Below are 14,320 nucleotides of genomic sequence, written 5' to 3'. Positions count from 1 at the left end.
GGCTCAGCTGAAGGGCCATAGCGCCGTGGCACATGGCTTGGATGTCTTTGATTATTCAGGAAGACAACATGGCCTGGATGGCGTAGATCAAGGAGATAGATCCGTATCATCTTGCCCGACGGACCTCATGGCGTGGAAAGAGCTCTATTGCGCATGGCATGCGGCGATGTCGCCCTTCGCCTGACTGTATTTTCATCATTAGCAGCTGCTTTCGATGAACAGAGGTCAACGAGGAGCAGTCTCACGAAGACGCACATGTCGTAGCAGCGGCGCATCGAGCTGTAAGGAGTTTAGACCTCCAAGTCGGCACGGTCTTTTCTCGCCAAGAGAAACAACACCACTCTCACAGCCCGAGCCGTCGCACTGGTCGCACTCACTTCGCAGATCAACTGCAAGGTCTATCTCGCCTTTCTTTTATGTTTAGAACAGTTGCAGGTTAGTCAAGACATTGGCGATTGGTAAGATGCTTGACCGCGCAGCAGACAGCCATGTCCGACTCAGCAGTTGGCCCAGGCAACATCCCTAGTCCGCCATATGGCGAATGACACACGAGAAGCGTCGATTGATGCACCGGAGAGCTCTCAAAAGGACCCAACTACCCCAACAGCCACGGAGCATGCTCGACCAAGTACCCTCCTGGTCCTCTGGAACGACTGGAAATACCGCCACGGCCGCCTCGTAGACGAGAGCTCAGGATCAATCCTCTACGACTTTGACAACAAGTATACACAACTAGTCTTCCGAAGACTTGACTCCGTCGAAGGAGACCAAATCGGCACCGCAAGCTTCCACTTCATCTCCACCTCTGCCATAGACGTGCGCATCCACTCCACCTCCTTCTCCCTCAAGCACAGGGACTGGAAACATCGGGACCAGCAATGGCTCTCCCCAGCCTTCGGGAATCAAACCATGACGTGGTCCAAAGCCAACCCATGGACGTCCTCGTCCATCACTCTGTTGGATGAAGCGCAGTTGCCTGTGGCCAAGTTCAGTCCTGGCGGCGCTGTGACGCTGAAACAACCGAGCAAGATCGAGTTCATGGGCGAGCGGAGCATCAGTCAGGAAATGCTGGATGAGCTTGTCGTTACTGGAGTGGCGTTGATGAGGGATCTGATTAATCAGACCCAGGCCTCCGCAGGTGCCAAAGCTGGTGCGGCTGAAGCGACGGGCGATGTGTAGCGCTTGGATGAGCGGTGTTCGCCGCGGGTCTGCCGTTTAGCCAGCGAAGTCTCGGCTCTGATGTTGCACTTTCTTTCTTTGGGTCTCTTCAGACATCCTGCAAAGACTTGCTCGACCGCAGCCGTCAGGCTCTTGTCACCACGGATCTTGAATTACCAATCATGCTTCACCCTCCACTCATCACCCGCGCTCAGTCCCACCCCCCTCAGATTGCACCCGTGATGTCCCCACTTCTCCGCCATCACATCCTGCCCGAACTTCATCCACATCTCAATAGCCTTCTCGAAGCCAGCCGGGTCTCTGTAGTAAGGCTCGCCCTGTCCGCCTTCTTGCGAAGCCTGCCATGTATTCCGGTCGCCGTTGTTTTTGCTGACCGACATACTATTCAGGCGATCTCTCAACTTCTCCCACTCATGCGAGCCCCTCTCGTCTTCGGGAAGAAGGTGTGCTGGTTCCGTTTCACCCTCCTTCGCTGGCCGTCGGCGGTAGAGTCGCAGGAGATCGCCTAACGTGTCCGCAATGTCGTAGACAAGTCCCACGTGGCCGGGCTTTTGTATCAGTCCGTTCATAGTCAGCCGCTCATGCATGTCGCAATCCGTGCCATAGAACGGGATCATCACATCCCAACCGCCGACTTTCTCAAACGCGTATCGGTTGACGAGAGCCAGACGGTCGTAGGCGTAGAATCTGATTGCCCAGGTCCCTTTGTGGTTCTGCTTGTCGATCAGATAGCCGTCTTCCACTGTCTTGCGCATGTCCTCGACACAGCGCATATACAAGCTCTTGTAACCTCCCTCGTCGGGTACATCATCCCAATCTTCCCGGCTGAGCGCGACGACATCCATGTGGCCCCAGAAGTAGTAGTCCCAGTTGTTCTCAATGGCAGTATGCAGGAAGAAGTTCTGCAGCTGCGCAAAAGTCAACAGCGTTGGCGTGCTGATCACCTTCACCCCGAAGACCTCCGTCAACCGTCGGTAGTCCAGATAGAAGGGATTCTGCAATGTCAGGTTGCCATTGCGATTCGCATTCATCGTTCCCGTGTTCTCAATCACATAGACGTCTTCCGGCGGCCATCCTGCCGTGAGATACGACACGACCGTCTGCTGAAGCAGCAGCCAGTTGCGCGTGAAGCCTATAAGCAGCGGAGTGTACTCTCGCACGTGCTGTGTCGGCGGCGCATTCCAAGACGGGATTGGGGGCAGATCTGTCGGTTCGCGGGCGTCGACCGCCAGAGGGAAGTTGTCGACGATCGGAGGCGCTGGCGTGGGTGTTGGCTTGTATATCGGATGCGGTTTGGGTTTGTCCGGTTTCTTCTTGTCTGTTTTGTCGCTGGAAGGCTGAATGTACGAAAGGACTCGCTTGGAAGGGACTGCTGCGTAGAGGAAGATGGTGACGAACAGCCCGACGAGGACGACGGCAGAGATGACTTTGAAGCGACCAGACCTGCTTGCTGCCATCTTTGTATCGCGACACTGGCGCCGGCGCAAAGCGAGGGGTGGTGGTGGTGAAGGGGGAGAGACACCAGGCAGAACTTACAGTGAAACTCTAAATGAGGCGTAGCTGCTCCTGCGTCCTTGGCGAGCTACGAGAGACCAGGTCGAAGACCGAGTCGTGACGGCCGGGAAGCCGGATGTTTTACTGCTTTATCCGCCTTCAAGTGGTGAGCTGCAAATGAAACAGGTTTGCGGAAAGCAATTTCAACGGGCGTGGAGAAAACGTGGCTTGCGATGTGGCGTCGGCATCAAGCGATTTGGTCGAGAACATTGCAGCTCAAGAGACAATCCAAGTGGTTCATCAATGGGTTCTGAATACGAGCAACCTTGAAGACATTTCGAGGCCTTGTTGGCCTTGAACTATATCTACCGTTCATTTCAATCGTCTACGGACGGCCACCAATTACCTTGCCCAGGCGACGCATTCGCCTGCTTGACAGCAGTCTGCCTCGTGATGACCTCGCTAAGACTATCAATACGTCGATCAATCCGTATTCTACGAGGGAGCGCGGAGGCTGAGTTCGACATCAATCGTCCAGGACCGCGGATAAGCCCCTTGCTAGACGGAGCTTGTGTGTGCCTCCGAAGCTTTGCAATCAGCAGCCCGGGATATTGTCGACTCCAATGGCTGGCCGTGGAGGTCTGGCTGTGTGCCGGCAGTGAGGCCCACCGGAGGCAGAGTTGAGATGGCCGCTGGACTAGCTCTTCTCACCAGAGCCATGTACACTCTATACAGGCCGACTCGCTTATCTTTCCTCTCCTACAGGGTATGGCTAGGGGAGGTTGGCGACGAACTTCTTTGCTCGTGTCGTCTCTACAAGCACGCCAAGCCTTTCGGCCTTGTTGCCTCAGCCGTTCTTCTCCAACGTCTCATCACAACCGGAGCCACCATTCCAACATCACGAATTAGAACAATCCATAGCAGCCGGCCCTTGACAATGGCAGACATCACCACCAGCGAAGGCTGGCTCACGACTCCCGACGGCCAGAAGCTGTACACCAAGACATGGAGTCCTCCATCTACCGTCAAGGCACGTCTGGTCTACCTCCACGGCTTCTCGGATCATTGCAACGCCTACACCTATCTATACACCTCGCTGGCCCAACGAGGCATCAAAGTGTACTCGTACGACCAGCGAGGATGGGGTCGCTCAGTGCATACTCCGAAGCAGAAAGGCCTTACTGGCCCCACTCAGCAAGTCATGGACGACATCACATCTTTCATCAAACACCTTCCGAGCAATGAGAGCGACATCCCCCTCTTCCTCATGGGCCACAGCATGGGAGGCGGCGAGACGATAGTCTACGCTGCTACGGGACCTTCAGAGGTTGCGGGCCAGATCAGAGGCTTCCTACTGGAATCGCCACTCATCAGCCTGTTCTCGAAACCGTGGAAGCCGACCGTTTTCTTTGGGAGCCTGGCAAGCAAAGTCCTGCCCCATATGCCTATGCTGCAGAAGCTAGATGCCAGCCTGATGAGCCGCGATCCTGAGGTATGCAAAGCCTGGGCTGAGGACGAGCTGTGCCACGATTACGGCACCCTAGAAGGGCTGGCCGGTATGCTGGAGCGTGGTGCAAGTGTTGAGCAAGGCCGCACAGTCTTAGCCGAAGGTAGAGGAGACGGCGGCAAAACCCGACTATGGATTGGTCATGGGACTGGAGACAAGGTCTGCGACTATCAAGCGAGCAAGCGTTGGTTCGACAGCCTGAAGGTTGAAGACAAGCAATTACAACCATATGATGGTTGGTACCATAGGCTCCACGAAGAGCTCGGCGAAGACAAGGAACGATATGCAGATGATGTTGCTCGATGGATCCTTGAGCGCAGTGGATCCCTCGGAGAGACTGGCAAATCAAAGCTTTGATTTGCTGACTTCGACTGGACGCGTAGTGGAATTTCAAGCGTGAGGAGTTCTAGGGCGTTGCGTCTGCTATGTCTGACCTAGCTTCCTCTGAAGAGCCTCCCGCAGCGTGATCTTCATGACCTTCATAGTCTGGTTGTATGGAAAGCTTTCGAGCCCGAGCTCTTCCAACGTCACAACATCCTGGAGCGCATGTTCTGAGCCGAGCTTATCCACCACCACCCTCTTCAAGTCTTCAGATGGTTTGTCTCGTACGACAGCCACTGGCACTTCACCATACCGTGGGTCCGGCATGCCAAAGACAGACGCCTGCACCCCTTCCCTCGAGTTGAGGACCGATTCGATGACTGCTGGAGACAAAGAGATCCCGACCTTCTTGATGATGTCCTTGATCCGGCCGATCATGAAGACGGCGCCCTTCTCAGTCATGAACGCTCTGTCCCCGGTCTTGAGCCAATTTCCGTGAGAGTCTTGATACGAAGCTTCCGGCTGTTCACCACCCAGGTATCCTGGAACCATCGAGAACCCTCCCAAGTGTAGCTCGCCCTCCTCGCCACGGCCGACAATATTGCCATTTTGATCGCAAATACGGACATTCGTGCCTTGGGCTGGTACTCCGACTGACAGTATGCCATGGTGCTCAGGAACATCATCATGGAGCGTATCAGGACCCCAACCCAGGACTCCAACCCCTTCCGTCATGCCATGGCCAGTATCAACATGAGTGTGCGGGAACATCGAGCGTGCCTTCACAAGTACATCGGTCGTCACCATGTCACCACCAATCGCCACGCGACGAAGCGAAGACAGATCTCGATACTTGAACGTTGGATCTTGTGCGAACATCTGCACTTGTACGGGAATGCAGATCAAGAACTCCGCCTTGCACTTCTCGACAGCATCTAGCGTTGTGCTCGTGGAGAAGGTCGCAGCTGGCATAATGATGTGCCTTCCAGTCCCGAGCGCGATGGTGCTGATCATATAGCTGATCGAGCGGAAGTTGACGGACTGCACCAGGATCCCATTCGGCAGGTCTCTCACTGCCGCCAGGTTGACCGAAGCGTTTAGGACGTTCGTAGCGCTCAAAGGACAGCCTTTCGGTCGACCAGTCGAAGTACCGCTGGTGAAGAGAATGACTGCTGGTCGGTCACCATGCTTCTCGATCCCAGCATCTTGCTTCGTGACGGATGCTTCCTGCTCGTCCGTGAGCTCTGCGACACCGAGACTTTCGAATGACCTCCAGCCGTCTCGCTCGGTCTCGGAGCACACGACTCTCAAAATAGTGTCAAGACCACATTCTCCCAACGCCTCATCCAACGCCTCATCCAACGCCTCAGCACCGGCCTCATCACCCACCACCACAACATCCGGATTGAGCCGCTTAAGATAATCATCCAACTGCTCCCTCCTCCCCTTCATCACCAACCCAAAATCCAACGGCACAAGCGTGATCTGCAACACCGCAGCAATCCACAGCATGAGCTCCGACTCAACACCGTTACTGATAAACGTCGCAACAGTTGGTCCGCGCTGCACCCCTGCGGCTGTCATACCCGCCGAAACCGACAAGGCGGCACGTTTGACATCGGCGTGCGTCCAGCATAACCACGGATCGTTGGAACGAGTCTTTGGGTTGCGGATGAGTTTCGCGAGATGGTTGGGAGCTTGATGCATAGATGTAATAGCAGCTGAGTCTGCGTGTGCGTCCGCTGCTGAGTTTAGCATGTGCCATAGTGATTGCGGACGCGGGAGGGGATCGTTGTAGACCTCCGCAAGGGGTACCATGGTTTGTGTAATTGATAGAACGACTGAAATGTCGTGTAGTTTGGACCCGATGGATGTCGATCAGAGGTGAAGTGGAGGGTGGGTATACATGTATTAGCCGTCGTTTACGTATCTGGATTCAGCTTGCGGCATTTGTGCTAGACATGCGGTGCTCGCAGCTCACAAACTTCAGCCCATGCGCCAGGACAGTCATTCACAGGGCTTCTGATGGAATCAAGGCCCGGCTGGTGAGACTTGGGGCTACGCGTGAATGTGAGACGCTCAGCTACACTGTTGTGAATGACAAAACCTTCAGCCGTTGGACCGAATTCTTCTCACATCGCCGAGGAGAAAGGAGACTTAAAGGCATGGAACTGAAGGTGAGGTCTCGACTCTCTTTATAATCTCAGCAACTACCTAATCTCCATGCACCTCTATTCAGCTATCTCAGCAAATGCACAACAAGCTCTCCATCCTCACTCTCATCATCTGCTCCTTGCAATGCATGCTGGGTATTCGTAAGCAATCATTCGTCCTTCGCTCCGCCGCTCATCAAGGCACTCACTATAGTATCTTGCAATAGTGCTACCGTAAATGCTGTCGTACTGCTCGTCCCCTGTGGAGGGCCACTTGTTCAACCTCCCTTAGCAAAGCTCATGCCATATTGCGCCGCGTTCTCCGGCGCTATGCAGTCGTAAAGTGCTCGCTCAACCCATAGATCAGCCAGCACGTGCTAGCCAATGCCGTTTTCTCCCCCCATTGATCATTCCTCAGACAGTGTACTTCGCCTTCGCCCTGCTGCTGCCCGAGTGCGCCGAGTCAGCGTGCCCACTGAACTCGACCTGCTCCTGTGCCGGCAGCGCAAGCACCTCCTTGAAGTTCTTCCCGATCCGCTCCAGCCTCTTGCGCGGCTCATCCTTATCAGCAGCGGCATCGGCGTTCTTGCCCTTCGGTGGCTGGCCGGCCGTCCTGGTCCAGAGCCCAACACGCCAGAAGGCCTTGCGGATGTTGATGACCACGCCCATGACCTCGTTGTCCTGCTCCTCCTCGAGCATCTCACCGATGGCGGCGAGCATGATGTTCAGCCAGGTCTCGTCGCTGGCCTTGCTGTTCTTGAAGGTGTAGTGCCAGCGGCCGCCGTGCTTGTTCTGTGAGTCCTCCCATTCCGGACGCACACCTTGCTTGAAGAGGTGGTAGTCGGACTTCTGTGCGAGCTCTGAGGCTGGCGTGATGTTGTTCTGGGAGGTGTGAAGTTAGCTTCAAGTATGCTGTGAGCCACTTGATATAGCTTACGTAGATGCCCCAGAACTCCTCAACGCTGTTAAAGCTGATGACCTCCTTGAGCAGCTCGCTCCAGTCCTGCTTGCCGGTCGGGGGCTTGGTGAACCACAGGGTCCAGGTGTGCTGCAGCTGGTGCTTGACGTTGAAGTTGGACGGGTCGTCGAAGACGGTCACAATCTTCTCGCCGTCGTCAAACTTGTCGCTGCCGTTGGTGACGTCCGTCATGGCGCCGTTGGGGGACACTGGGATGGTGTCGAGTGGCACAGGCTCGCTCTTGTTGGCCGGAGTTGGTCCTTGCGAGGCGACTTCGGCCATGTCGGTGGTTCACGTGGGGTTGGTCTGGTAATGAGTGGTAGATAAGTTAGTGTGCGCCTTTTGCAAGGTATGAAAAGACGAGTGGGTTGTTGGGAGAAGTGGATGAGGTATTGAGGCAGTAGAGGAAGGAATGGTGAACATTCGCAAGTCTCCCGAGTCCAACAAATCGCAGGCGCCAAACCCAAGGCTTCCAAATCGGTACTAGGGGCTTGGCAGAGCTTGAACACCTTCCCATGCTGCATCACTTCTCTCCTCTCAAATACACATCAACCGACTTCATGCGAGCGTCTGGTATGATGCAAGGTTACATTCCATTCCCAAAAGGCCACGTCGACGATATCTCGGCCAAGTGGCACGTACCTCGTCCTGGACGCTTCTGGGAGCGTGGCCACCACCCTATCACCACCACAAAAACTGCATCATGCCTCGCGCATAAGCAGAAACACTTATAGATCCCATATGGCTCAACTTGCCGACCCGCGAGGCCAATCGATTCTCCAGCCACTCCATGCCGACAATGTCGCTTTGTTCCCCAGCATTCCAGCTCCATCGTCAGACAATGCCTCTTTGTCTGGTCTTACCAGCCATGGCACTGCCCGGCACTTGCCCTAACATCTGGAGCAACATACACCCCGCAAACGGAAGATGACGACGTCAAGGACTGTCTGGACATGCGGTCGAGACTCTGATGGCCGAGTACAAGATTTCTTTTCCCTGCCTCATTGTACCTGTTCTGCTCGTCTTCTGTCCTCTCGTACTTCTCATATATCTCCACCACTACTACACTTATGCTTCATCGATCGAACTAGAGATATGTGCGGAAGCCAAGTCCAAGTCGGGCGCCCAGCGCCACCATTTGCTCGTACCGCGGTTGTTGATGGTCGTCTAAAGGGTAAGTCAAAGCTCTTCCTTATACGGGTCTTGATAGTATGCTTAAAGTCTTACAGAAGTCACACTCTCCGCATACACCGAAGCCAACCACTGGGTCATCCTGGTCTTCTTCCCTAAAGCCTGGTCCTTCATCTGCCCTACCGAGATCAAGGCCTTCTCAGGTCGACTGGAGGAGTTTCTCTACTCGCGATCCTGCGCCGTCGTCTTCGCGTCGACCGACTCAGAACATTGCTTGAAAGCATGGAACGGGACGTCAGATATGGAGGGCGGTCTCGGCGGCGTGCACATCCCGCTGATCAGCGACTGTGATCACAGGATGAGCCGCGACTATGGCGTCCTGATCAAAGAGCAAGGCGTTTCCCAGCGAGCTCTATTCATCATCGACCCGAAAGGCATCGTCAGATCAATCACCGTCAACGACGCAGACGTCGGCCGCAGCGTGGACGAAACGCTGCGCGTGCTCGACGCTCTCGCCTTCAAAGACGAGTTCGGCGAAGGCTGCCCCATCGACTGGAAGAAAGGCGACAAAGGCATCGAGATCGCGAGCAAGAACCGCGTGGAGGGCAGCGTCGAGCTGAAGAAGTCCTGGTCAGAATGGGCTCGCCCCAAACTCAACCGGGCTTGGTCCGCTGCGAGTCAGAAGAGCATCTCCTCGCATACTTCGCACAGCAACACCCCGCTCCCCGCCAGCCGTCGACGCGCCGAATCCAACGAACTGCTGCCATCCGTCACCAGCGGCGGCAGCGGTCACGCCTCGCAATTGTCGAGCGGGCAGGCGTCGCCCATGATGCACAACGGCCCGATGAGCCCGTTCTTCAGTCCGACCAGCGTTGCGAACAACGGCATGCAGTCTCAGATGGATAAGGCGCTATCGCAGCAGCGGTTCGAGAATATGCAGGCGGCGATGCAGAATCAAAATATGAATCTGGGGCAGGGTATTGGGTTGGCGAATTAGGGTGGTAATTTCGGCGACGAATGTGGTTGATATGGTAGTCGGTTCTGGTTGTCTTTTCGAGAATATGGTTAGCATGGTATACCATTTGGATGGCTCTACATTCTCGTCCAGTTCTCCTCCTACCTAATTCCAATCTACCCTACCCAAAACCATCCCCTAACTCTGATTGGCCGGCTCCACCCGCCGCTAGCCCATGTTCAAAAAGGCATTCACCTCCAGTGGGCCTGACTCCTGAGCGCCTCCACAAAGACAACCTCATCCGCAAGCAGCGGTACAAACATGGAGTAACGAGGCGAGCTATCAGTGTCCTGTCTGAAGCCATGTCGGTCTTCACAACCTTCTTCTCGCAACCACGCCTGGTCTTCAGCACCGCAATCCTCCTCCGTCTTGGACTTCTCCTATACGGACGATGGCAAGACGCCAATGGCCCAGTCAAATACACCGACATCGACTACTTCGTCTTCACAGACGCCGCGCGTTTCGTAGCACAAGGCCGCTCTCCCTACGACCGGGCAACGTACCGGTACACACCACTTCTGGCCTGGCTTTTGCTTCCGACTGCCTGGCAGACGAAGGGCGTCCCGCACCATCTCTGGTTTGACTTTGGCAAGGCATTGTTTGCTACTGGTGACATTGTAACTGGATGGCTCATCATGCGTATCCTTGTCCGGAAGCAAGGCATGCGCAGTGAGCAAGCGATGAAGTATGCAAGTCTGTGGCTGCTCAATCCAATGGTGGCCAATATTAGCACGAGAGGAAGCTCTGAGGGTCTGCTTGCTGTTTTAGTCATTGGGCTGCTGTGGGCGGTCCTCGAGAACAGGATCGCTCTTGCTGGCATACTGTTGGGACTGAGCGTGCACTTCAAGATCTACCCGTTCATTTACGCAGCAAGCATCTGGTGGTGGCTCGGAAGCGAGGATGCTGGCACGACACCATCCACAGATCTGCTGTCGAGGCTGAAGTCCTTTTGCACAAGAGACAGGGTCACATTGGCTGCGTACAGCTTAACGTCCTTCATGGTTCTAAACGTTGCTATGTACTCTTTGTACGTCACCATTCACCTCCTTGACCTCCTCTCAACCCAGCTGACTGTGTATAGCTATGGCATGCCATTCATCGAGCACAGCTACACATACCACTTCACGCGCATCGATCACCGGCATAACTTCTCAGTGTACAACACCGTACTGCACCTCAACAGTGTCCATGGTGACAGCTCGCCTTTCAAGATCGAGTCCTTTGCTTTCGCACCCCAGGTGTTGCTCAGCCTGGGTGCATTGCCATCCCAGCTTGCGAAGAAAGACCTGCCGAGCACGATGCTTGCGCAGACGTTCGCTTTCGTCACCTTCAACAAGGTGTGCACTAGCCAAGTGAGTCGTGAGGACCCGGCAGGAATATGAAACCGGCTGATGGGTTGTAGTACTTCTTGTGGTACATGGTCTTTCTACCATTCTACCTTCCCGGGTCTTCGATGCTTCGAAAACCGTCTCTGGGCATTACTGCCTTAGCTCTCTGGGTTGTCGGCCAAGCTGCGTGGCTCCAGCAAGCTTATGGGCTCGAGTTTCTCGGCCACTCCACTTTTGTGCCTGGCCTATGGCTCGCGAGTATGTTGTTCTTTGGCATCAACTGCTGGATCCTCGGCATCATTGTCCAGGATATCGGGGTTCAGCCGGGATCCAGTGCAAGTCCAGAGGTCTCAAAGCAGAAGAAGTCGAGGTGAAAGCCATCTACTTCAACTCCCTACCGCTTTCACACAACCCATGGCAGCACCTGCCGCGACACCGCCTAGCGTCATCATCTGCATGCCGTTCTTGAGACATATCCATCGGTCGAGCTCGCCTAGCAGTGAAGTTTTCGCCCAGCCGAACGCAAACAATGCCAAAGCCATTACCAGAATGCTGACGACGAACGCTTCGTGCATGCTTGCGAAGAAGAGGTATGGCACGAGCGGCACCAGCCCACCGAAGAAATACCCAAGCGAGATCGTCAAACCGGACGTGTACGCCTTGGAGGGCGCATGATCGGCTTCGATCAACTGGTGATGGAACCGCATCAAGAAGTCGACCATCTGCTCTGGCTCGTCCATGAGTCCCGTAGTCATGCTATTTAGCGTCTGCTCGGAGAAGTCATACTGCTCGAAGGCTGATCGGACCATCTTAGCAGCTCTGTCGTGGTCGCTCGAAACGATGGTTCTGACTTCTGACAGAGCGGCATTGTACGCTTCTGCTTCGCTCTTTGCGCCAAGGTAGCCACCGAGCCCCATGCTGATGCCGCCGGCGATGAGTTCTGCCAGTCCGCCATAAATCACAATGTTGGTGTCTCCGAGCGCTGAGAGTCCGGCTGTGAGTGCAAAGGGAACGGTCAAGCCATCTGACAGTCCAATTGTGGCGTCGGAGATGATTCGAGGGTTGATCCGGAACTGTGAGCTCTGCTGCGTTGAGGGTGACAGCTTTTCGTGGATGAAGCCGCCATCTATCGATCGTTCTTCGAGATGTTTGGGACTGCTCGGCGGCACTGCAGTGTAACCAGATCTTGGGAAGAGGATGTTTCTGATGAATAGAAGTGCCATTGTATTCCATGCAACGATCTCGTGGTCGTCAAGGTCCTCTGCCCTTTGCTGCAAGTTTCTCGAAAAACCCTCTCTTCAAGTCCAGCTATGCAATGTTGCATTTATCCATCAACCGACGAGCGAGAGCTCTTCAGTTAATGCTGACCGTCTGATCGTCGATGCCTGCAGTAGTGTGGTGGTGTCACATGCAAGTCTTCATTAGCGCAGGACATGTTCTATGCACGTGGGCAGCTCATTGGGGCCAAGCAAAGCTTCGATAGCTGGTGGTTCTTCGATCCACTCTTCGATCTACAACATATTTGATGAATAGTCCTCCAGATGCAGAGGACGGGTGTCACGGCAATGCTGTGGTGCTTTGGGACGCAGGGCGAGCGTGACCTATAGTCTGAAAGATGTGTCAAATAACTTACACGCGCGACAGCAATCGATCGTCACATTGGAAATTGGATAGCAACCGATTCTGCAAGATGTTCTATATTGTAGTCGTTATGACCTGTTGAGAAACTCGGTTGCATTCTATGTCTGTATGAACACCGGCAGCTATAGACATCACCTAAGCATTGCCCTTGACATTAACACTATAACCCTTCGGCGGATGCTGCCCATCCGGAATCACAACGTCGTCGGTGTAATACGAGCTCGACCCACTGTTCGCCCACGCTTTCTTAATTGCCGGCAACACCGTGCGTCCAGTCTCGGGCGATACAATATTCAGATTCGGCGCCGGGTACGCTGCCTTCTGAAAGTTGTCATTGAATGGCCCAGCGAACGACGAGTTATAGAAGATCGTTGGCTTGAGCCCAGTAGCAGCGTGGTGCGGACGGACCATGTCCCCAGTGGATTGTGCAACGAAGGAGAAGACGTTTGCCCCTACGTCCCAGCGGCCGAGGGTGTGGAGGTTCCAATTGGTTTCTACAGTGGAGAGCTCGGAGTAGTGGTTCTGTTGGGAATGTGAGCAGGATGCGGCTGTTTGGAGGGGTATTGTAGGCTTACGTAGAAATTGTCGTCCGTTGTGCCGCGGGCAGTGTTTGGCACAGCTCCCCCGAGAAGAATGCTGAAGACTTTGTTGGCTCGTTGATAGGTGTGGTTTTCGTCGAAGGTGAGAAGGATGAGAGTGCGCTCCATGAAGTAGTCGTTGTTCAGCAGTGGCGTGAGGAAGGAACGGGCCCCTAGAAGAGTCAGTAATTTGCTTGCCACTTCTTCAACCGTTTTTCAGGATTTGGCCTGCTTACAAGACCCTGCAACGGTAACAGAAGAATCATGACCATCGTTGGTCATGTTTGGCGTGATGAACATCCATTGAGGCAGCTTCTCGTGCTTCAGATCTTCGTAGAAGATGGTGAAGTTCTTCTGGTAGCTCAATCGTTTGCCGTCTGTATTTCGGTTGTAAAGGACCGGGGGGTTGTGCTTGCGAACATAATCGTTGGCTTTCGTCTCCTGGTTGACATAGGAATCCCCCTGGAACCCGGTGTACGGCATGTCCTCCTGGTACGAACCCCAAGAGATGCGCTTATCTTCGAGAAGAGCAGTCACAGCCGAGACATTGCCATCGATCTGGTTAAAGTCGTCATTGTCCATGCCGAAGTTATCTCCGCCATGGCTAGCGCAGTAGTTCGGCTCAGAGGGATGGGTGACACCAAAGTAGTTGGACAATGTGATTCCTTGCGAGGCCAACCACGAGAGGTTTGGGTCACCGGCGGCCTTATCGTAGTCCGTGTTTTCCAGCCAGACGGTGATGAACCGGTCGAAGGCCTTGCCCTTGACGCTGCTTGTCTTGTGTGTTGTCGCAGGCTGGGCGATCGCCCCAGCAATGGCGAGCGAAGTGAGAGTGATGTACTTCATTATGACATGCGGATGACACGAGAACGAGAGACAGTGATTGAAGGAATGTAAGATAGGTAGCCAAAAGGATGCTGCTCACCTTCGCCCTGCGTCCGTTGCTTCAAGGCTATATAGCCACCACCACAAAGATCAACCTCTACCCACGTGGGTTGTGCAAGACCGACTGAAC

The 14,320-nt window shown here is 54.5% G+C and overlaps 9 protein-coding genes across 9 annotated transcripts; 4 read left to right on the top strand and 5 right to left on the bottom strand.

The window, feature by feature from the left end:
- Positions 1-534: 534 nt before the first annotated feature.
- On the top strand, positions 535-1,179 carry LTR77_003548 (uncharacterized protein; the record flags this gene model as incomplete). The annotated part of the gene is made up of 1 exon (XM_064800804.1): positions 535-1,179. One exon carries the CDS (start codon positions 535-537, stop codon positions 1,177-1,179), a length of 645 nt encoding a protein of 214 aa, XP_064660755.1.
- Positions 1,180-1,331: 152 nt separating this feature from the next.
- On the bottom strand, positions 1,332-2,636 carry LTR77_003547 (uncharacterized protein; the record flags this gene model as incomplete). The annotated part of the gene is made up of 1 exon (XM_064800803.1): positions 1,332-2,636. The coding sequence occupies one exon, from the start codon at positions 2,634-2,636 to the stop codon at positions 1,332-1,334; it is 1,305 nt and encodes a 434-aa protein (XP_064660754.1).
- A 722-nt stretch (positions 2,637-3,358) lies between these two features.
- Positions 3,359-4,537, top strand: LTR77_003546 (uncharacterized protein; the record flags this gene model as incomplete). The annotated part of the gene is made up of 2 exons (XM_064800802.1): positions 3,359-3,393; positions 3,439-4,537. 2 exons carry the CDS (start codon positions 3,359-3,361, stop codon positions 4,535-4,537), a joined length of 1,134 nt encoding a protein of 377 aa, XP_064660753.1.
- A 66-nt stretch (positions 4,538-4,603) lies between these two features.
- On the bottom strand, positions 4,604-6,319 carry LTR77_003545 (uncharacterized protein; the record flags this gene model as incomplete). Its single annotated transcript, XM_064800801.1, has 1 exon — positions 4,604-6,319. The coding sequence occupies one exon, from the start codon at positions 6,317-6,319 to the stop codon at positions 4,604-4,606; it is 1,716 nt and encodes a 571-aa protein (XP_064660752.1).
- Positions 6,320-7,068: 749 nt separating this feature from the next.
- Positions 7,069-7,894, bottom strand: TIF45 (eukaryotic translation initiation factor 4E; the record flags this gene model as incomplete). Its single annotated transcript, XM_064800800.1, has 2 exons — positions 7,069-7,536; positions 7,592-7,894. 2 exons carry the CDS (start codon positions 7,892-7,894, stop codon positions 7,069-7,071), a joined length of 771 nt encoding a protein of 256 aa, XP_064660751.1.
- An 813-nt stretch (positions 7,895-8,707) lies between these two features.
- Positions 8,708-9,740, top strand: TSA1 (cTPxI; the record flags this gene model as incomplete). The annotated part of the gene is made up of 2 exons (XM_064800799.1): positions 8,708-8,786; positions 8,842-9,740. 2 exons carry the CDS (start codon positions 8,708-8,710, stop codon positions 9,738-9,740), a joined length of 978 nt encoding a protein of 325 aa, XP_064660750.1.
- Positions 9,741-10,060: 320 nt separating this feature from the next.
- GPI14 (GPI mannosyltransferase 1) lies at positions 10,061-11,460 on the top strand (the record flags this gene model as incomplete). Its single annotated transcript, XM_064800798.1, has 3 exons — positions 10,061-10,785; positions 10,840-11,110; positions 11,161-11,460. The coding sequence occupies 3 exons, from the start codon at positions 10,061-10,063 to the stop codon at positions 11,458-11,460; spliced, it is 1,296 nt and encodes a 431-aa protein (XP_064660749.1).
- A 12-nt stretch (positions 11,461-11,472) lies between these two features.
- Positions 11,473-12,309, bottom strand: CCC1_1 (Protein ccc1; the record flags this gene model as incomplete). The annotated part of the gene is made up of 1 exon (XM_064800797.1): positions 11,473-12,309. The coding sequence occupies one exon, from the start codon at positions 12,307-12,309 to the stop codon at positions 11,473-11,475; it is 837 nt and encodes a 278-aa protein (XP_064660748.1).
- Positions 12,310-12,862: 553 nt separating this feature from the next.
- LTR77_003540 (uncharacterized protein) lies at positions 12,863-14,151 on the bottom strand (the record flags this gene model as incomplete). Its single annotated transcript, XM_064800796.1, has 3 exons — positions 12,863-13,249; positions 13,303-13,478; positions 13,542-14,151. 3 exons carry the CDS (start codon positions 14,149-14,151, stop codon positions 12,863-12,865), a joined length of 1,173 nt encoding a protein of 390 aa, XP_064660747.1.
- Between the last annotated feature and the right edge of the window lie 169 nt (positions 14,152-14,320).

The sequence above is a fragment of the Saxophila tyrrhenica genome (assembly GCF_035928015.1).
Source record: "Saxophila tyrrhenica strain CCFEE 5935 chromosome Unknown scaffold_5, whole genome shotgun sequence".
In the NCBI taxonomy this organism is placed as follows: domain Eukaryota; kingdom Fungi; phylum Ascomycota; class Dothideomycetes; order Mycosphaerellales; family Extremaceae; genus Saxophila; species Saxophila tyrrhenica.
Note: the sequence above shows the minus strand (reverse complement) of the source record. Positions and strands in the feature narration are given on the sequence as shown.